The sequence below is a fragment of the Salvelinus alpinus genome, chromosome 14 (assembly GCF_045679555.1).
Source record: "Salvelinus alpinus chromosome 14, SLU_Salpinus.1, whole genome shotgun sequence".
Taxonomy (NCBI): domain Eukaryota; kingdom Metazoa; phylum Chordata; class Actinopteri; order Salmoniformes; family Salmonidae; genus Salvelinus; species Salvelinus alpinus.
The window spans coordinates 50100847-50123781 of record NC_092099.1 but is presented as its reverse complement, the minus strand read 5'-3'; the positions used below and the strand labels follow the sequence as shown (position 1 = coordinate 50123781).

The following is a 22935-nucleotide window of genomic DNA, read 5'->3' as shown; positions in this document are numbered from 1 at the left end:
TTGCGCGCGCATCTCATACAACACGCATGAAGAAATCATGTAACATGGTTTTAATGACTATGCATGCAAACCACCACACTTTGAATTTTGCCTAGTTAAGTATTACTTTTTAGTTGTTGGAAAAACATAACATGGGGATTGTTCACTTATCCCAAACACTCAGCCCAGTATGCTCAATAACATTTCTGCCTATCATTTCAAAAGTTGCAAAGAGGGTAGTTGAACAATTTACAGATCACTTAATTAAGTGTCCTTGAATATACAAAATATAACATATTTTACACTGGCAATGTAAAACACAGATGTGTTTGGATTTGAAGTGAATTAGGGTAGGTGTGTTGTAGTTAGCTGCTTTAAGGGGAAACTGATAAAGACTGGAAGAGACTATAAAAATCACATAAACCACAGTTGATAGAATACATAATTTTATTGCAAAATTAATGCAATACTTTGTCAAATTTGTACATCCCTATGGAACAAACACAATGGAAAGATTTTGAACGAAGCATAATAGCCACCTTCCACTGCCTGAAATTTCAGGCACACTTTTTTTAAATGTGAAACATTTCTGCTGGAGAAGCAGAAAGGGGAGATGCTACAGCTGTTATGTATGCAGAAAGATATTAAAAACTATAAGAACCTCAAGTACAAAATATACTTCAATGTTGGTGCCACATTGTGACTGTTAAAATGCCAAATGACTTAAAATAAAAATACTTTACAAAAATGTTTTCCCTTCCCCACACCATAAAACCAATGTGGGCCACTCAGCTTGTACCGTATGTCCTGAAATAAAGATCACAAAATGACATGGAAAAAAACATTCAATAAAAAGCTAATTCAAACAATGTTTTTTTTTAACAAGATGGCAAAACATTTATTCCATATAAACACAATCACTCAAGATCATTGCAGTAGACAAAAAGTTGAAAATGGAAGACCTAAATAATTTTAATGCAATGTAACTCATAATACTTTCATGATAAATAGGCCTAGTATTAGGCCAAGTAATTTGAAATGGAATACAACATTTAACATGATTTACTTAGTCCATGAACTAGTGGTGAGCTCTTCATATTTTAGGAGTAAGAGTGCTAAATGAAATAATTATAAACAAGATGGATATAATGTTGATGACACTCGTATTAATAACACTTGGTCACCTAGCGATTACATTTTAGGATGACCTGTTGTTCTGTTACAATTTAATACAGATGACTTGATATTGTATTTCAAATACAACATTTTTGGACAAACTTATCAAGAACATTTCAGTTTTACAATTTCAGATTTACCCAAGACTGATCAAATCAGAAGGTTCCCCTCCTGAGTCAGGGTATAAAGTACAGAAAATTAAGTTCACTCATTTAATATAAACATTTAAAAATGTCTTCAGGCTGTGGGTATATACTCAGTTTTGACACGAGTAAGAAGAAAAAAACACTATATGCACATACAAGCATCCCAAAGAAATTACACTTCATAAATAAACACAAATATATAAATTCATATTTAAAAACCACTGACTGAATATTTATCCATATATAGGCTGTTAATTTGTTAAGAGAAAAATATAACACTATAAAGGCTTTTCAGAGTGTACAACTCTTAGTATTATTGCTAAGTAACCATTTTAATGCAATGTAACAAATCTACAAATATGGGGTTCATAAATAAATAATAAAGTACAAAAGCAACAAAAACAATGAAAATCAACTAAATTAAGGCCACCTATTCAATAGAGTATTAAAAAGGTAAATAATATAAACTAAAAGTCCCAACTTGTGATGGGGCATAGCTTTGGCAGCTGGGGGTTATAGCATTGGATATAAGGCTCAAATCAAAGTTCACTCTCATACTTTCTTGGGTCGTTTAAACTTGCTTTTCAGAGCAAAGAAAACCAATGCTTATACTAATGATCTCTTCTGAACTGTAAATGTGCAGTTCATCCAATAAGGCATTTTGACACTTGAAAATGACACATTCAAGGGTATAAAAAAAAAAAACACAAAACAGAGCAATGCTCAAATTACATGATTTGCACCATTTAAATATTAACTTAATTGTAAATTAAACACTAGTGACATAACCATATATTACAACTGTTAATATTGAATACTTAAGTTTCAGAATGCATGTATACCACAAATTTGTTTATACTTTACAATAACTTACCCTTTTTTAAATGAACACAAAACACTCACAATTAAAGTCATTTGGCAGATATAACACAGAAAATCTGTATCAAAAATATTCAGAGAAAATACATTTTTACTTTGGGAGTAAATATAATTTAACTTAGAGGCATTTTTTTAGACTCCTTCCCTTGATGGCTTTTTCTTTTCTTGGATAAAAACATAAGAGAAAGTATTTGCATGTCTCTCTATGTTCAGATAGACCCACAGTGTCCATCTTCAAATCTACCAGTTTACTTTTCTTGGGACTCTGTATGCCTTTCCAGCAGGAGAAGAACATCCTTGCTGAAAATAGTGTCTGTTGAAGTTCAAATGTTCCTAATCCTTCTGCAGTTTGATGCATGTTTCAATAGATCTGTAGAAAAATGCCTTTATGCTGCTTTTCTTTTGAAAAAAGAAATCTCTGGCCGCACTGTTTTGTGCAACATAAAAACATGGAAGATAGACATGTACATTAGAAAATGAGCAGTAGATCAACTCATCTATGATAATACTGAACAATATATACAATTAAATCACTGAATATAATGTACTGTTTTCCTTTGTCTATTGTACATCTAAAATGCATCAGAAATATTTGTACCAACAATTTCCTCATATGGAAAAGAATGAGATTCTATATAAGGACAAGCTAGCAGTGGATATATTATAGAGATTATTTTGCAGCTAGGTTCCTCCACCCTTTCTTGTACTTCTTTCACTGTCAGTGTCTTGGTGGTGGTCAAGGTGGAAGGGGTGTTGACTAATTGTAGCACCAATCCAGTTCGACTAAGTACCAAGCTGATTTAACAGAGTGGACAATGGTCGCGTCTAATGCACACACAGCTAACTAGCTAGCGGTTCCACATCGGCTACAATGAAACCCATTGGCTAGATGGACCGCTACTCAGAAGGCCACTGAAGTAACAGATCCACACATTCACTGTCATCTGGAGATCTTCCTCCTCTTGGGTTTAGGGGTCTTGACTTGTCGGTCTCTCTGTGACATCTGGTGCGCCAAAGAAATTAGGAAATAAAAATGGAACACCATCTTTAGAGACTGTAGACTCACACACATTTGGGCACCCAAAGGTCATGTCTAGAAAGGTGTGTATATACAGTACATAACCAAATACTATGAATCTACCCATGATGTTTATACGTCAGAGTACTCACATTGCCCGTCATCTTATCCAGCTCGCTCATAGCCTCCTGTATAGCAGCTTCTAGGTTGTTATTCCGTTTTCCCCCACTGTAAGAAAGACAACATTTGTATTACTGTATCTGATAAAAACTAGAGGAACAGATTTTATATATCTATATATTTTTATTTATTTAACTAGGCAAATTCTTATTTACAATGACGGCCTAGGAACAGTGGGTTAACTGCCTTGTTCAGGGGCAGAACAACAGATTTTTACCTTGTCAGCTCGGGGATTCGATCTAGCAACCTTTTGGTTACTGGCCCAATGCTCTAACCACTAGGCTACCTGCCACCCCCTAGTTCTATTTCTATCTATCTATATCTAGTCAAAAGTTTGGACGCACCTAAACATTCAAGAGTTATTTGTACTATTTTCTACATCAAAACGATGAAATAACACATGAAATCATGCAGTAATCAAAAGTGTTAAACAAATAAACAAATATTTTATATTTAAGATTCTTCAAAGTAGCCACCTTTGCCTTGATGACAGCTTTGCATTCTTTTAACCAGCTTCTCGAGGTAGTCACCTGAAATGCTTTAACAACAGTCCTGAAGGAGTTCCCAAATATGCTGAGCACTTGTTGCCAGCTTTTCCTTCACTCTGCTGTCACTCATCCCAAACCATCTTAATTGGGTTGAGGTCAGGTGATTGTGGAGGCCAGGTCATCTGATGCAGCACTCCATCACTCTCCTTCTTGGTCAAATAGCCCTTATACAGCCTGGAGGGGTATTTGGGGTCATTGTCCTGTTGAAAAACAAATGATAGTGGGACTAAGTGCAAACCAGATGGGATGGCAGATCGCTGCAGAATGTTGTGGTAGCCATGCTGGTTAAGTGTGCCTTTAATTCTAAATAAACCACTGACAGTGTCACCAGCAAAGCACTACCACACCTTCTCCATGCTTCCCAGTGGGAACCACACATGCGGAGATCATCCGTTCACCTACTCTGCGTCTCACAAAGACACGGTGGTTGGAAACAAAAATGTGGACTCATCAGACCAAAGGACAGATTTCCACCCGTCTAATGTCCATTGCTTGTGTTTCTTGTCCCAAGCAAGTCTCTTCTTCTTATTTGTGTTCTTTTGTAGTGGTTTCTTTGCAGCAATTCGACTACGAAGGCCTGATTCATGCAGTCTGCTCTGAACAGTCGATGTTGAGATGTGTCTGTTACGTGAACTCTGAGGTGCAGTTAATTGCAGATTTCTGAGGCTGGTAATTAATTAACTTATCCTCTGCAGCCGAGGTAACTCTGGGTCTTCCTTTCCTGTGGCGGTCCTCATGAGATCCAGGTTCATCATAGCGCTTTCATGATTTTTGCGACTGCACTTGAAGAAACGTTCAAAGTTCTTCAACTGTTCTGTATTGACTGACCTTCATTTCTTAAGTAATGATGGACTGTTGTTTCTCTTTGCTTATTTGAGCTGTTCTTGCCATAATATGGACTTGGTCTTTTACCAAATAGGGATATCTTCTGTATACCACCCCTCACAACACAACTGATTGGCTCAAACGCATTCAGGAAAGAAATTCCACAAATTAACTTAAGGTGCACCTGTTAATTCATATGCATTCCAGGTGACTACCTCATGAAGCTGGTTGAGAGAATGCCAAGATTATGCAAAGCTGTCATCAAGGCAAAGGGTGGCTACTTTGAAGAATTAGTTTAACACTTTTTTCATTACTACATGATTCCATGTGTTATTTCATAGTTTTGATGTCTTCACTATTATTCTACAATGTAGAAAATAGTAAAAATAAAGAAAAACCCTTTTTCCCAACTTTTGACTGGTACTGTAGATTTCTTTTTAAAATGATCTAACCTCTGGACATTTTTTCTTAAATCACAGTATTTTCAATATTTATTAGCAGCGCTATTTAGCGGATTTGGTTGATTTTGTGGTCTCAAACCAGTGAGATTGACATTCTTCATCAAGAATATGGGAAATTGCAATTATTGAAAATGAAAAGGTGGGACTGTTGTTCTCGTTATGTAAATTGGTGCATTTACTATCAACAATGCATTAAACCCATTTTTCCAGATTTTTTGCATTTTGGCTAAACAAATAATAGCAATGTGAATATTGGAGCGTGACAGACAACCTGGTTCAATTTGCATCCAGAGACAAAACCAGTTGAGAACCACTGATTAGGGTAAGTAACTTACTTTCTAGTTATTTTGTTTGATTTGTGTAGTGTCTCCAGATCCTCTGTTAGTGTCCTCTGGAAATTGTCTGACTCTACCTGAGGGCAAGTAGAAAAAAACATTACCAAAACACTGACCGGGGGAATAAAACCAAAACTTTACCAAAGGATCATCTGCATTGAGTGTTAAGACAGCCAAGTGAAACCAAAAGAACATTACCCTGTTCTCAGGACAGGAGTTCTAATTGAGTTTGCAGAATGACTCATGTCAAAGCAATGACTTCATTTAACACTCAATAATCACAACAATTCAACTTCAATAAAGCCTTATTGTCTTATGACTAACTGGCAAGCTTCTTTAATTAAACACACGACAGAGAATTCAACAGTTTTCTAATTAAAAGAGGCATTTTCTCCTACCCTTCAAAACTGCTTTCAATTTCTGTTTTACTCAACACAAGGAGTCAGATTTATTCAAATAGCTGTCCACACATAGGCCTATAAAAAGGATGGGTGTGGCAAATTCATCCACCACTGCATATTATCTGTAAGGTCAAACTAGGCAAGAAACCAAACTGAAATAACACCTAGTCCAAATGTTAGCCTAAATTAACGTGTGTCACGCTATAAAAGCAGATTCCCCCAATCCCAAATTGAAGAGCCTGGACAGTAGTTTTGAAAATAACAATAGGCACAGTAGGCTGTAAATAAATTCAAGCAATGGATGTCGACAGAAGTGAAAATGGGGGTGAAACGACTAATTCTTTGGCATCTCTGGCAGTGCCACAGAGCAGAAATAGTTTTTGAATGCAGAACACCTGAGTTGTTCTCTTTCCCTGCCATGCTCCTTGTGAATAATATCCTTTAGGGACATGCCATGCCTAATGTCTGCACATTTTAAAACTCCTCTCTTATACAAAGCATTATCAAAGGTATGGTGCACAACAGTATTAACAGCAAAAGTGTAATGTAAAATAGTGTTGAAACTGAGGGTGAAATTGTGGCCGAGAACTCCACTTCCTTATGTGGTGTAGTCATGTGACCAATCATAATCACACAACACTGACAATACAATAATCTCACTTTGCCCTGTATGCTGTTCACCATCCCAAGGGAGTACATGTGCCCCTCGCTCCCCATCTTGCCTGGCCATGGAGGGAAGCCGTTGCCCTGGCCCCAGAGCAACTCTCCCGGGTAGTGGGTCTGAGTTCTTGGCCTGTGGTGGAGCTGGAGCCCCTCACTGGAGGAGGGTGAGTCCCCAGGCCTCAGGTCCTCCTCGCCGCTCAGGCTCCCGTTCAGGTGCCCATTGTAATACCTGTTGTAGCAGTGCCCGTTGAGTTGGCCGTCGAGTTGGCCGTTCAGATGTCCGTTGAAGAGGCTGTAGTCCTTGGTGAAGTGGCCCTCTGGTGGGGACAGGCTGGGGTGTCTGGGTCTTCCCGAGGTGTGGCCCCTACCGTTGCCGTTCATATGGGCATACATACCACTGGGGACTTGCAGTGGTGTTTGATCCTGGGGGCCTAAGTGGGCCTGACCTTTGGGCCTTTCTGGGTAGGTGCCGTTTCTGCTCTGGGCTAAGGAAAGCTGTTGGAGGGGCTCGTCATCACGCCACAGACCAGCCTGCTCCTTGCCCTCCGCCTCTCCGTCCCATTGTCTTCTCTGGGCTCCACGTCGAGGCGAGCGGAATCTTGTAGGAGATTCCATGGCAACGGGGGAGAAGATGTTGTTCCGTTCAGGGGTCTTCTTGCGGGGCCGGCCCACCTTGGGATGGTGTCGGTGCTCCGGCACTGGCTCCTGAAATGAGCGGAGGGGGCCGGTGTGGATGACAGAGTTGACCGCATGGGAGAGGTCAACAGGTTCGCAGACAACAGTAGCAGCGAAGGTACTGCTACCACCCGCTGATGTAATGACATTAGACGTGCTCTTGCTGGCCATGCCCATCGCTTCCCTGTGGATAGGATCAATAACTTCTCCCCCACCACTGTGAAGGCCCTGGGGAGACTGGTATTCTCGATGACCCTCCTGGAGGCAAGGGGCACCGGGTTGGGACATGGACATAATCCCCGGTCGACTCATCATAGCTCTGTTGGGCAGTGGAATCCTCTCAGGCAAACCCCCCTGTAACAAAAAGAGAGGGAGAAGGGCTGTTATGTTGACAGTAATCAACAATAATCATCCTTAAAATACAACACTAATACATATACACAGAAAGTAAGAGAAAATAAGGCTGAAACAGACCAGGAACACATCAGCCTGAACACATCAGCCTGACCTGGAATCTCTGAAGGAGGCTGTTCATGGGGTTGGAGGCAGCTCCACCAGGGAGAGGGGCAACAGGATGGGAACCCTGGCTCTGGAACCTGTGGAGCTGCTGGCTCTGTATGGAGTGACGACCCGAACCCTGAACAAGCTGTTGCTGTGTATTGGCTTGGCTGCTCCTGATGAGAGACTGGAGACTCTCCTCTTGGGCCTGCCTCAGCTCACAGCTCAGAGAACTACTGACCTCAACTGTACAGGGAGGGAGGGAGAGAGAGAGAGAGATGTGAGAGATTACAAAGAAACACAAGAGGGGTGAGAAAGTTGGGAGAATGAGGAGTGAATTGAGGGATTAGGTGTGTAGAGGGAGATCTGATCATGAGTGAAGTGAGGAAGGGAGAGTCTAGGGAGATCTGATCATGAGGTCAACACTGCTCCAAGCTAACTGAGGCTTTTCAAAGATAAGCAAACACTGAAGTCTTGGAACTTGGCAAACTACAGAGAACAACGGGAGACCTAACAGACTGTGACGATCACAAAAAGCAGGGGATTCTCTGAGAGGAAGTAGTGAAGGGGGATCACTTGGGAATAGCACAATCACTCCAAATAAGACAATTACCTGTGGTAATTGGAAGAGGATGTGTTGAAATACAAAGAGACAGTAAAAGAGAGCAGTGTGGTCGTAAAAACAAGCCCAAAATGTACTCCCATTTACTTCCCTTGATTTGTGAGGACTTGATTGAACAAATACGAAAGAAAAAGGAAACCGACAAAACAAGTGAGAAAAGAAAACAATGTTGTTGAGATGAAAATCAAAGGGGTCAACTGGGGTTCATTTGGGCTTTTCCTGACTACACACTGACTCTTAAATCAAGATGGCCACTGACTCTTAAATCAATCAGGATATAAAATTTGAACGTACACTTCTAGAACTCGAGCCATATGCCTAGATGGATATCCATACATTACCTCAAAACTGTCAGCAAGGGTATGGTGTAGAACAGGAGAAGTAGTCAACAATAGCAGTCAGTGACAACATTAGGAGTCTATTGCTATTGAAATAAAAAGGTTCATTTAACAAAAACAGATGACAAACCTCAACAAAGTAGCCAGTAGCCACCATGATCCGCTAACTTTGACGGTTTCGGAGGACATTTGCTGAATCCACAGAGCTTGGACAGGAAGTGAATGTGATCATATGTGTGGAGCTCCTGTATCGAAACAGAAACGCATCCATGTTTATGGATGTGTGGCACATCTCTCACTGTAAGGGCATTGGCTTGTCCAGGTGAAAGTGCTCCCTACTCTCTGGCAGATAGCTAGTGACTAGACACTACTATGAAAGTGTATAAAATACAAGATTCCACCTACTGTAATTAGCTTACGCTAAAGGGTTCATCTGTCTAGATACATTCGACTCCTGATAATTGCACATCAAAAGGAGATGCAATTTCCCTTCAAGGGGAGTGCATCTCACTAGTCCCAATTCAAATTCTTAATTTTCTCGTGCCATCGCCTGCTATCTGCATTCACAACAATCCCAAGCCGTTGCATACATCAGGAGTGGACTGTACGTAATTTAAATCAGACTAGTGCTAAGAGAATGTATCTAGACTAAATGCCGTAACCAACCTTTACTTACTACGTATCACCTCAGAATAAAATTACAGAGACAATAAGTATATGGTGGCAGAGCTGGTATCCTACTCATCCACCCAACTACCTACAACCATTAAGATTAGAGCTGGGATGATAAACCAAAAATGATCGACACCGACCATACCGATCACTTACCGCAGACATTTTTGCTGATATCATTCATTGCAATAAGTAGCCTAGACTAGAGAAATGTGAAGTTTGAAATTAAATAAGTTCTCTAATATGGGTGACTGTTAAAGAGACAATTGATGGCTACAACCCTCAAACTAGTAGGAGTAGTTTAAAGAATAATAATAAACAGTGTGGTGCACATTGTTATAAACGTATCCTTTGGTTTATCATTATGGCATCAACTCAGGCAATTTATAACCATATGGATTTTTGTCCATATTGCTCAGCTCTAATTAAGATCAAATCCCAATCTCAATAATTCAGATTAAATATTACATTACTTGTTTACTAGAACCGCTGTTCTCATTTTCCATGACCCTCTCACCCATCCTTCGCTCTCTAAGAGCAGGACTGTAGGTTACTAGAGGCTAGCTCCAGGACAGAGACATTAGCCAAGAGGACGCACATAGCCGTCTGATACACGAACCAGTGACGCGTGGCTAGTGGCGCTTCTTGGGCTCTCAGTCACAGACTGTCACCCTTGGCAATGCAGAGGCCTGGCTGCAGACCACAGAGGACATAGCAAGGAAGTGCATTCCACAACACTGAGGTCTCGCCACTCACTGTCTAAAGGCTGATTACAATGACACAGATAGAAACTAGGCCTACTGTTTACAGTAGAACAACTTCTAGCATAATACTTGATCATCTAACTTAGTGAGTCGTCGTTTGGTCTTTATCATTTCATACAATGAGAAACACACATTATCATAATAGCCAAGATGGGAGAGTTGAGTTTCAGGTCAAAGCATTGCTGAAATGATGACTTAGTTGAGCTGAAAATGGGTTCAAGAAATTAGAGCCAAAAAAATAAAAAAAAGGCACGAACAATAAGGCCTGATGTGAGAAATACAAGTTGAAAAACATCAGAAATGTTTTATCTGCCTGCTTGGACAAAATGTTTGCCTTTAAAGAGGTTTTGCACAGGCTTAAAATACATCACTTTTATTTGGCTATGCAGCAGAAAATGTTTTGCGGTCAGCTCAATGTTGAAAGCTTCTAAAAGAGCACAAGTGACAAAGACGCCAACAAAATGAGACTGAACTGAATGAAAAGGACAAAGAGTTATGCAAAAATAATACAAAATATCATTTTTTTGTGATCATTGTAATAAAGTAGGCTAATGTACACTACGTAAAAAAGTTTGGGGTCACTTAGACTTTTTTTTGTCCATTAAAATAACATCAAATTGATCAGAAATACAGTGTAGACATTATTAGTGTTGTAAATTACTATTGTAGCTGGAAACGGCAGATTTTTTATGGAATATCTTCACAGGTGTACAGAGGCCCATTATCAGCAACCATCACTCCTGTGTTCCAAAGGCACGTTGTGTTAGCTAATCCAAGTTTATCATTTTAAAAGGCTAACTGATCATTAGAAAACCCTTTTGCAATTATGTTAGCACAGCTAAAACTGTTGTCCTGATTAAATAAGCAATAAAACTGGCTTTCTTTAGACTAGACTAGTTGAGTATCTGGTGTATCAGCATTTGTGGGTGATAACAGGCTCAAAATGGCCAGAAACAAAGAACTTTCTCCTGAAACTCGCCAGTCTATTCTTGTTCTGAGAAATGAAGGCTATTCCATGCGATAAATTCCCAAGAACCTGAAGATCTCGTACAACGATGTGTAATACTCCCTTCACAGAACAGCGCAAACAGGCTCTAACCAGAATAGAAAGAGGAGTGGGAGGCCCCGGTGCACAACTGAGCAAGAGGACAAGTACATTAGTGTCTAGTTTGAGAAACAGACGCCTCACAAGTCTTCCACTGGCAGCTTCATTAAATAGTACCCGCAAAACACCAATCTGCCGTTTCCAGCTACAATAGTCATTTACATTAACAATGTCTACACTGTATTTCTGATCAATTTGATGTTATTTTAATGGACAAAAAACATGGTTTTCTTTCAAAAACAAGGACATTTCTAAGTGATCCCAAACTTTTGAACGGTAGTGTATATCCAATTATTTGCAATACTAGAACAAAAACTATACCAGTTCTCCATAAGGGCGCACAATAAATTACTGTCCTTCGCTTAACCACAAAAACGTGTAGGTAGAGACTATTGACTTAAAACATAATACAAATCTATGATTTTGCTACACACTTAGGATAAGAGGACAAAAGTAAACAAAATCAAGAAACAGCCTCTTACCTGACTTAGAGAGGGCTTGGACACTGCCATTGGACATCATGGGAGGCAATCCTGCCCTGCCTCTGAAGTAGGGGTTGCCTTGCACCTGGGATGGTTTCTGATAACGTCCAAACTGCTGCTGCTGGTGAGAGTTTGGGTTGTCCTGCAATGACCCCATGGCTGCATGTTGTCTACCACCGTAACCCAGTACCCCAACGTTCCCAGCTAAGGCGGGATCCTGCATTACGTTCATTGGCCCGTTAAATTGCTCCATGTTTAGATCTTGGCCTGAAATCTGACCTTCGTTGTTCATGTTCTGGAAGAAAGGGACCAACGCTCTGCCCTGGAGCTGAGGCCCCCGCAAGCTCTGCTGCAAAGCTGACATATGAGGCAAAGCTTCCTCCAAGAAGGGAGATTTGCTGGATCGGGCTGGGCTGTGGCCCACGTGGCTTGGCCCATTATGGGCACTCTGGTGGCTCATGGACTGGAGTAGCTGGGCCATGGAGGTGTTTGAGGACAGGCTACCCTGCTGAAACATTCTCCTCAAAGGCTCTGGAAAGCTAGCCGAACTTGATCCTGAGCCACCCATTGGATGCTTGAGCACGTCGAAAGCCCTGTCATTGTTGACGCCACCACCGCTGACATCATTGGACAGTTTCCGCTTGCGATTCGCCTCTCTCTGCTGAGCCATACCCATGAGTTTGTCTCTTAATGCTGCTCTTCCGGTTTGAACCTCGCTCGCCAACGGCCCAGGATTAGGTAGATATCGCTGGTTTAAAGTGCTGTGTCCATCTAGGTTCCCACCTCTGCCTCCACCAACCAGCCCTGGGTGTCCCAAACCGCTGCCACTGTGAGCCTCTGCAGCCGCTGCGCTGTCAGGATGTTTGTTTTGATTCACTAGCTGTGCTTTGGCTGCGGCTGACAGAAGACTGCTGGCTGGGAAGGAAGCGGGATTCTGCTGATCTAGCATCTTGTTTAGGGGCATTCCTACCGAGTGATTCCTTTGAAGGACACTATCAGAACCAGGAGCTGGAGGGCACATGGAGTTGGAATGCCTGCTTAGACTACTGTTCCCTGGCAGGTAGTTGGGGTTATCGTTCAAGTGATGGAGTTTGTCCATCTTATATGAACTTGGCGGCATTGCAGGTCGAGGGGACCCCAAGGAGGCCCGAGGGGACCGGGGAAGTGGCTTTGAACCCCCACAAGGAACCTGGAGCCCCGTGGGGTGAGCGAAGCTCCCATGTTCAGAAGATCCGGAGGAGCAACGTGAACGGTGGGGTGACTCCTCCACCCTGGCAAGGACAGGCCCAGCCATATGTACCGGGGACACAATAGGCGAGGACGAGACAGATGAAGGGGTAGGGTGGTGCTGGACCCTCTGGCCATGCCCAACATGTCCAGACTTCCCAGTTGGTAAAGGCAGGTTGCTGGGCAAAGGGACACTGGTAGGGGGGATGTTTACATTCATTGGTGGTACCTGAGAATGGGCACTGTGTTGGAGGCCAGATACATTTGACACTAAGGGACCCTGGCTTGGAGCCTTGCTTGGAATGGGGTCCAGGATACCAAGAGGGTCCATCTCAGAGGAGGGAGGGAGCTGAGACAGGGACAAATGCGACTGTGGGTGTGGATGGCATGCAGGCTGGAGCTTATGTTGAAAGTTGTTGTGGGGGAAGCTGTAGAAGGGCTTCTGCATATTGGGGCTTTTGGCATTGACAGGTACATTAGTCCTTCCTGCTATGGCACACGAGGGCTGGGTGGCCGAAGGCGAACCGTGGAGCAGAACACTAGGTGGTGAGAGAGGTGTAAAACGATCACCGTTCATAAGGGCAGAGCCTGGGCTGCAAGCTCCATGAAAACCAAGCATGTTGGGCTCAGGACTCCCCAGAAGTTCAGTCCTTGGGGAGGGAGTCCCATCACCATAATGCTGCGAGCCACATGAGGTGGAGGAGGAGGGGCTGAGCAGGACACTGTGGCGGATACGGTAGGGTGACCGTTGTTGGCTACAGCGATCACTTCCCCCCAGTCTTGTCCTGCTGTAACCAGAGTACGGATCTCTCTGAGGAGAACCCAGTTCATGGTTATAGTACCGTTGACCAGGTATTGTCATCTTGTTGGGTGGACCATCGTACATATTGTTCTTTATTGCTGGATGACTCATAGGACCCACCGTCGCCGAACCTGCAAAGCAGAGTAATATTGTTCATATTACTAATCTCAGTTAGAAGTCATCTTAGTTTTGTCAAGTTGATATTACAGATCAAAATTGAGATGATTCTGAGTGACTCACTCAGCATTTTCCATTCTGAACTTGCAAATATACAAACAGTGCTTAATTGACAACAGACACCTTATATTTACAGCAAACAGTTAGAAAACAGCAGATAAGCAGACTGAACGTTATGGAAATATAATCTAGCTGATATGTGTATGCATGTTCAGACAGTGTCACATTTTTGCTTCTCTTTTATAACGCAATGCTGACAGGGCACAAAGCAGCACAGCAGCTGTAAAAATGCTGCACGGAACAGAGCATTTCTGACAGAGCTGATCTCAATCTGCCATAAAGATATTGTCTTTCATTTTAATTTCTCCATGGCATATGGAAAAACGGAACAAAACTTGCTGAGAATGCACAGATGCTCACATCATCATATCTAGTGACACCCATTGGAGGGTAAAAGCAATTGAATGGCAATCAAATACTGTAAGATCTCAACGCACTTATGAGTATAGGCCTATTTCTTTCTTTTTTTATACTTAGTTTTTATTGTAGGAAAGTACAAATAAAGTAAAATAAAAGAACAAAAAAAATCTGGCAGTTACAGTGCACTTCATATCTTCATCATCATATTAGTTACATTAGCATCTTTGAATTAGACCTTTTCCAAGTATGAAACCCATTTATCCCAGTATTCCTGACCTCTCTCCTGTTGAGTTCTTAAAGCAAAGGTCATACACTCCATGTGGCGTATTTCTTCTACAATGTCTATCCATTGTGTCACTGTGGGAGGGTCTTTTTGTAGCCATTTCCTAGTGATAGCCATTTTACTGGCTGCCAGTAGGACCTTCAAGAAGTACTTTTCTCTATTGTGTAAGTTATCAGGTATTTCACCCAAGTACAAAGAAATGAATGTTTGTTCTATGTCAAATCCCATTATTTTTCCAATGTTAGATCTTATTTCTCCCCAGTAAGTTTCGATTGCGGGACAGGACCAAAAGATATGAGAGTGGTCCGCCCTCAATAGACCGCATTCTCTCCAACAAGGGTGTAGGGAGCCAGTCTGTTTTGATTTCAGTTTAGGTGTTACTAAGAAACATATAACATTCTTCCAACAGAATTCTCTCCATGATCTTGAGTTGGTGGAGCTTTGTTGAGTCTCTAATATGTTCAACCATGTTAAGTTCCTCCTCCCATTTCTTTTTAATATAGTTTGTAGAATGTTTCTTTGTATAGGCCTATTTCTGAACGTGATCAGATATGAGATATTGAACTTCATTATCAACCAATAAGCTATATGAATGGTTGGATTGTTATAATATAAATAATAATAATAACCATTTAGCAGATGCTTTCATCCAAAGTGACTTAGACATGCGTGCATACATTTCACGTATTGCTGGCCCCGGGAATCGAACCCACTATCGTGGCGTTGCAAGAGTCATGCTTTTACCAACTGAGCTACAGAGGACCAGAGGGCAAGCTTGCCTCTCAAATTGAGAAACAACTTCCACATACCAGTGCCACTACCGTGACTAGCCAGAGCCAGCGAGGGGTGCAGTGACTCCATGTTCCTGTGCAGAGTTGCCGTGGCAATGATCTTCCTCTTGTGGATACACAGCTTGGCGACATCGGCATCGGCTCGTGCATCCTCAGCCATCCTATGCTTGACAGCCGCCCCGGGGTCAAAGCTGAATATCTGAGGGGGGGGTGAAAGATGTTAGCGTGTGTCAGTGGCTACTCCTAAAACATACGTGTCACCTCTCTCCTCCAACCCTGGCTACAGTTAGAAGTGTGTTAGTGGTCAGTAGCATGTGCAGTGTGTTTTCCCTTGAACTTTATGACCCAGCTACCAGGAGTTGCCCCATCACACACCTACAAACAACTCCTGGCTGGCTCACCTTGTGAATGGTGAGAGGACACTCCAGGCCACACTTGCAGGTGCCATCAGTCAGCAGGTAGCTCTTCACCTGCTCCAGACAGGCTAGCACAGAGCCACTGGGACTGGAAAGCGGAAGAGGAGAAGTTCTGTGACTGACCAACGTTAACGGCATACAGTAGCACAACCATACAGTAGCTAAATAAAGACAGTCTGCATCAGAAATGGCCCCCTATTCCCTAAAGTGGTTCTGGTCAAAAGTAGTGCACTATACAGGGAATAGGGTACCATACGGGACACAACCATACACATTCATTTATATATCAAAATGGCCTGGATAAAGTAAATCAGGCACAGCAAAAAAAGCAAAGCTCACAAAACATGGGAGGGCCACATTACCATGACAACGGCTCACCTCACAATGACAACAAGAGTGTCATCAGCTTAAAAGGCTCGTTTCCGGAGTAAAAAAATAAAAAATAATTTAAACAAGCGTCACACCAAAAAAAAGATCTTAATGAAAGGGAGTAAAAAGCGGCTGACGCGTGGAGAATTATGGTGCCATAAAACACAGATCCCGACAGCGTTTCACAGTTTTTCAGAGGACACAATTTTCTCTGTATAATACAGTCACTGTTCTCAAACATGCTTCCCCTCAAGGCCATGTAGCACAGATCTGCCCACCAGAAAGGGAATATACTTCATATGAAGAGGGAGGGTGGCAATATTGGATTCTGGAAGGTGTTATGCTTGACTGGCCCTGGTATTGAAACGCTTCCCTTCACTACAGCTCATGGACAGACAATATTGATATAATAACCATCATGTCAAAGAAAATTTGGAGTCACGCAATGTGGTGTATAGTCCTCCCCACTTCGACTCGGGAAACCACACAGTTTATTAGACTACAGATAAAATAAGTTATTAACTTCACTGGGTGGTGAAAGTGCATGGTGATGAGCTTGATGTTGCTTTCCAATAAATATTGAGGGTCTTATTCTGGTGACATGATCATCGATGCTTGGCTGCCATTTGACAAATAAAAATATTCTCGCTCTTATCCATCATCTCATCATGTAGACTAGTCTACCCACACAGCCTACCCGCACTGTATCATCGAGCTGTTGGCTAGAGCGTAGGTGCCCAGACCAGAGTAGGCAGATACAATTAGGGTTGCAAAGGGTCAGAAACTTCCCTGTACATTTCCTGAATTTTCCCAGAAATGTTCCATGGGAAGTTAAGCCCGGGAATTTGGGGAATTTTGCTTAAATTCATCAAAAAAGTTAGCTTATAACAGTGAACCTTTTTTGTGGGATACACATAAGGCAATTCTAGGTCTTGTAGCATATTTTGGTTAAACTATTCCCAATTCAATGGAATTGCAACCCTCAGCATGCACAGTGCATTCTTCCATCACATGTACAGCTGATTCTCAAGATCTTGCACACTAATGAGATGCTATTGAGCCCACACTACTAAACTGTCTGAGCCAAGTTTTGATTACAATACTGGGTAGGGTGAATATATTTTATGGTAAGTTTTGATTACAATACTGGGTAGGGTGAATATATTTTATGGTAAGTTTTGATTACAATACTGGGTGGGGTGAATATATTTTATGGTAAGTTTTGATTACAATACTGGGTGGGGTGAATATATTTTATGGTAAGTTTTGATTACAATACTGGGTGGGGTGAATATATTTTATGGTAAGTTTTGATTACAATACTGGGTGGGGTGAATATATTTTATGGTAAGTTTTGATTACAATACTGGGTGGGGTGAATATATTTTATGGTAAGTTTTGATTACAATACTGGGTGGGGTGAATATATTTTATGGTAAGTTTTGATTACAATACTGGGTAGGGTGAATATATTTTATGGTAAGTTTTGATTACAATACTGGGTGGGGTGAATATATTTTATGGTAAGTTTTGATTACAATACTGGGTGGGGTGAATATATTTTATGGTAAGTTTTGATTACAATACTGGGTAGGGTGAATATATTTTATGGTAAGTTTTGATTACAATACTGGGTAGGGTGAATATATTTTATGGTAAGTTTTGATTACAATACTGGGTGGGGTGAATATATTTTATGGTAAGTTTTGATTACAATACTGGTTAGGGTGAATATATTTTATGGTAAGTTTTGATTACAATACTGGGTAGGGTGAATATATTTTATGGTAAGTTTTGATTACAATACTGGGTAGGGTGAATATATTTTATGGTAAGTTTTGATTACAATACTGGGTGGGGTGAATATATTTTATGGTAAGTTTTGATTACAATACTGGGTGGGGTGAATATATTTTATGGTAAGTTTTGATTACAATACTGGGTAGGGTGAATATATTTTATGGTAAGTTTTGATTACAATACTGGGTAGGGTGAATATATTTTATGGTAAGTTTTGATTACAATACTGGGTGGGGTGAATATATTTTATGGTAAGTTTTGATTACAATACTGGGTGGGGTGAATATATTTTATGGTAAGTTTTGATTACAATACTGGGTAGGGTGAATATATTTTATGGTAAGTTTTGATTACAATACTGGGTAGGGTGAATATATTTTATGGTAAGTTTTGATTACAATACTGGGTGGGGTGAATATATTTTATGGTAAGTTTTGATTACAATACTGGTTAGGGTGAATATATTTTATGGTAAGTTTTGATTACAATACTGGGTAGGGTGAATATATTTTATGGTAAGTTTTGATTACAATACTGGGTGGGGTGAATATATTTTATGGTAAGTTTTGATTACAATACTGGGTAGGGTGAATATATTTTATGGTAAGTTTTGATTACAATACTGGGTAGGGTGAATATATTTTATGGTAAGTTTTGATTACAATACTGGGTGGGGTGAATATATTTTATGGTAAGTTTTGATTACAATACTGGGTGGGGTGAATATATTTTATGGTAAGTTTTGATTACAATACTGGGTAGGGTGAATATATTTTATGGTAAGTTTTGATTACAATACTGGGTGGGGTGAATATATTTTATGGTAAGTTTTGATTACAATACTGGGTGGGGTGAATATATTTTATGTGACCAATATGTTTTTTTGTTAACTAGAAAATAGTAGTCTACAGCAAAGTGTGTTTAAATCATGTCTAACTTGTTAACTTCTCTGGGATAGGTGGCAGTATTTTCACATCCGGATGAAAAGCGTGTCCAAAGTAAACTGCCTGCTACTCAGGCCCAGAAGCTAAGATATGCATATTATTAGTAGATTTGGATAGAAAACACTCTAAAGTTTCTAAAACTGTTTGAATCATGTCTGTGAGTATAACAGAACGTATTTGGCAGGAGAAAACCTGAGAAAAATCCAACCAGGAAGTGGGAAATCTGAGGTTTGTAGTTGTTCAACTCATTGCCTTTCCAAGAAACAGTGTAAATGTACAGTCTACATCTTTAAATCAACAGTCTTTAGAACCTTGTTTCGGGCTTCTACTGTGAAGGGGGAGTGAATAATTGTATTTGGACATAAAATGGACTTTATCGAACAAAACAAACATTTGTGGAACTGGGATTCCTGGGAGTGCATTCTGATGAAGATCATAAAAGGTAAGTGAATATTTATAACGCTATTTCTGACTTTTGCTGACTCCACAACATGGCGGGTATCTGTATGGCTTGTTTTTGTGTCTGACCGCTGTACTCAGATTATTGCATGTGTGCTTTTTCCGTAAAACTTTTTTGAAATCTGACAGCGGTTGCATTAAGGAGAAGAATATCTTTAATTCTGTGCATAACACTTGTATCTTTTATCAAAGTTTATGATGAGTATTTCTGTAAATTGATGTGGCTCTGCAAATTCGCCGGATGTTTTCGAGGCACAACATTACTGAACATAACGCGCCAATGTAAACTGAGATTTTTGGATATAAATATGAACTTTATCGAACAAAACATACATGTATTGTGTAACATGAAGTCCTATGAGTGCCACCTGATGAAGATCAAAGGTTAGTGATTAATTTTCTCTATTTCTGCTTTTTGTGACTCCTCTCTTTGGCTGGAAAATGGCTGTATGTTTTTTTGTGACTAGGCTCTGACATAACATAATCATATGGTGTGCTTTCGCTGTAAAGCCTTTTTGAAATCGGACACAATGGGTAGATTAACAAGAAGTTAAGCTTTAATTTGGTGTATTGCACTTGTATGAAAGTTTAATATTTCAAAAACATATTTTGGAATTTTCAGCGGATGTTGTCGAGGGGTTCCGCTAGCTTAAGAAGTTTCAAATGGCATTAACATTCATTTCCATATATTCCCGTTAATTCCCACGGAAAGTTTCCACCTCTGAATATTCCCCAAAACGTAGATGCAATTGCTATTTAACGCAAAAGTTGTCACCCCACTTTGGTTCTGAAATCAGCACTTGTTTCAAGGTCATGCGCACAAGTACAGTGAAATGCCTATCTTGTTAGCTCTACACCCAACAATACAGTAGTAAACAGGTAAAACTAAAGTAACATTTTTATTTTATTATATTTACATTTGAGTAATTTAGCAGATGCTCTTCTACAGAGCGAGAGTAGTCAGTGCATACATTTTCATACTTTTGTCATACTGGTCCCCTGTGGAAATAGAACCCAAAACCCTGCCGTTGCTCAACCAACTGAGCTACACAGGAACATAAGCAAGCATACTATATACAGGGTCGGTCAGTTCCAGTACCATATTCAATGTGCAGGGATACTGGAGCGATAGTTGTAGATACACTATATATACACAAAACCATGTGGACACCCGTTCAAATCAAATTCATTTCTAAAGCGCTTCTTACATCAGCTGATATCTCAAAGTGCTGTACAGAAACCCAGCCTAAAACCCCAAACAGCAAGCAATGCAGGTGTAGAAGCAATGAGTGGATTAGCATATTTCAGCCACACCTGTTGCTGACAGGTGTATACAATCAAGCACACCGCCATGCAATCTCCATAGACAAACACTGGCAGTAGAATGGCCGTACTGAAGAGCTCAGTGACTCAACGTGGCACCGTCATAGGATGCCACCTTTCCAACCAGTCAGTTAGTCAAATTTCTGCCCTGCTTGAGCTGCCCCAGTCAACTGTAAGTGCTGTTACTGTGAAGTGGAAACGTCTAGGAGCAACAACGGCTCAGCAGTGAAGTGGTAGGCCACACAAGCTCACAGAACAAGTGCTTAAGCGCGTAGAGCGTAAATACCGCCTGTCCTCGGTTGCATCACCCACTACAGAGTTCCAAACTGCCCCTGGAAGCAACGTCAGCACAATAACTGTTTGTCGAGAACTTCATGAAATGGGTTTCTATGGCCGAGCCACCGCGCACAAGAGTAAGATCACCATGCGCAATGCCAAGCGTCGCCTGGAGTGGTGTAAAGATCGCCGCCATTGGACTCTGGATGGATGAATCATCCTTCCCCATCTGGCAGTCCTACGGACTAATCTGGATTTGGCGGATGCCGTGAGAGCACTACCTGCCCAAATGCATAATGCCAAATGTAAAGTTTGGTGGAGGAGGAATAATGGTCTGGGACTGTTTTTCATGGTTCGGGCTAGGCCCCTTAGTTCCAGTGAAATTTTAACGCTACAGCATACAAGACATTCTAGATGATTCTGTGCTTCCAACTTTGTGGCAACATTTTGGAGAAGGCCCTTTCCTGTTTCAGCATGACAATGCCCCTGTCCACAAAGCGAGATCCATACAGAAAGTGTTTCTTGAGATTGGTGTGAAAGAACTTGACTGGCCTGCACAGAGCCCTGACCTCAACCCCATAGAACACCTTTGGGATTACATTTTTGGTCCTGACGTCAGAGTGCGCAGCTGAACACTGTATACTGGAAACACCCAGTTTGTTATTTTAACTAAAACATAACCAATCTTTGTTAAACATAAATACCAAAATAGTTTTTTCATGGATTCTTTGACTTGGTTAGCTTTTAACAGCTAGGACCGCTATTTCTTATCCCAGATTCCCGCTTAAAGTCGGCTTGAAAGAGACGCTAACCAAGCTAAACTGCTAACGTTAGCCATCAAGCTAACGAAGTTAGTCCCAGATGAGTTTTCCAATGGATTCCTCTGAAAAAGTAAATGAATGGTTCCAGCGCTGTAGGAGCTGTATTCACTACGCTTTGTTCGGGAAAAACTGGATCACTCAGAGTTCCATTGCAGCAAGGATTATAGGCTTGAGGTGGCTTCTTTAACCACGCAGGTAGCCAGTCAATGTAAGAAACTGGGGGAAATGCAGAGTGGAATGTTTACCCTTTCTCCGCCGGTGGCTTGACGGCGTTCTCGCATGTTGGATGAATCTCCATCTTGTTGTTTGTCATTATCCGACTGGCTGGTGTTGCCCGGAGTTCGTTCGCCAGGGGAGCCATCTCTGCCTCTCCTCCCCCATCTTATAGAGTCGAAGGAGCACAGCATGAGGAGCATGGCAATCAAAGATCGTCGCATGTCACGAGCCGCGGAAGCCAAAAACAGCAGCCTCCCGCAAAGCAGTCTACATTCCCAAAGAGAGGTCCGGAGCGGATACAAATATTGAATAGTTTCGCCGCGCTGTAGCCTGATCTTCCTACACCTTCGTTGCTGGGGGTACCTGTGTCTGCAGCCGCTGTGCCTACTCCTACGATTTAGAAGTCGACGTTGGCAACCTTTCATCCCTGCTCTGGATCAAGCGGGGCATCTCCATCTGTCTGGAGGCCTGCACCATCCTGTGAAAAGTGGGAGTGGGCAGATTTCCTTGTCCTTCTCGCCAGCTGTGATTTTGGGCAGCTCCAAGGTAAGAAATGTGACTGTTCCTGGTGCAAAAACAGTGTCCTATCCCAGGGCTCGAGTAAATGACATTACTAAGCTGCTCCTAAATGTACTACGCCAGGACATCGATTCTATTGTAGTTTCGGTGGATTTTAATGACATTATGAAGGGCAGCTCTGAACAGTTGAAACTGGATTTCAAAGAGCTGATTGACTCTCTGCTAGACACTAATAAAAGACTCATCATATCTGGTCCTGTGCCCTCTCTGAATCGTGGCATTGAACGCTTTAAATCAAATCAAATTTATTTATATAGCCCTTCTT

At 41.3% G+C, this 22935-nt stretch overlaps 1 protein-coding gene across 6 annotated transcripts in view; it reads right to left on the bottom strand.

The window, feature by feature from the left end:
* Positions 1 to 408: 408 nt before the first annotated feature.
* Positions 409 to 22935, bottom strand: part of LOC139539017 (methyl-CpG-binding domain protein 5-like) — a 41140-nt gene continuing 18613 nt past the window's right edge. The window contains exons 3-11 of one of the 6 annotated variants that reach the window (XR_011667855.1): positions 15869 to 15971; positions 15486 to 15666; positions 11768 to 13927; positions 7795 to 8030; positions 6671 to 7640; positions 5548 to 5624; positions 3909 to 4126; positions 3351 to 3426; positions 3137 to 3183 (exon numbers count right to left, since the gene is read on the bottom strand). Coding sequence is in view for 1 of the 6 variants with exons in the window: in XM_071341687.1 (XP_071197788.1) it covers positions 3121 to 3183; positions 3351 to 3426; positions 5548 to 5624; positions 6609 to 7640; positions 7795 to 8030; positions 11768 to 13927; positions 15486 to 15666; positions 15869 to 15971 (3928 nt within the window). In the remaining 5 variants the exon portion in view is untranslated. Of the gene's footprint in view, positions 3184 to 3350; positions 3427 to 3908; positions 4127 to 5547; positions 7641 to 7794; positions 8031 to 11767; positions 13928 to 15485; positions 15667 to 15868; positions 15972 to 22935 lie in introns of those variants that run through there. The other 5 variants (XR_011667853.1, XM_071341687.1, XR_011667854.1 and 2 more) reach the window with 5 other exon arrangements.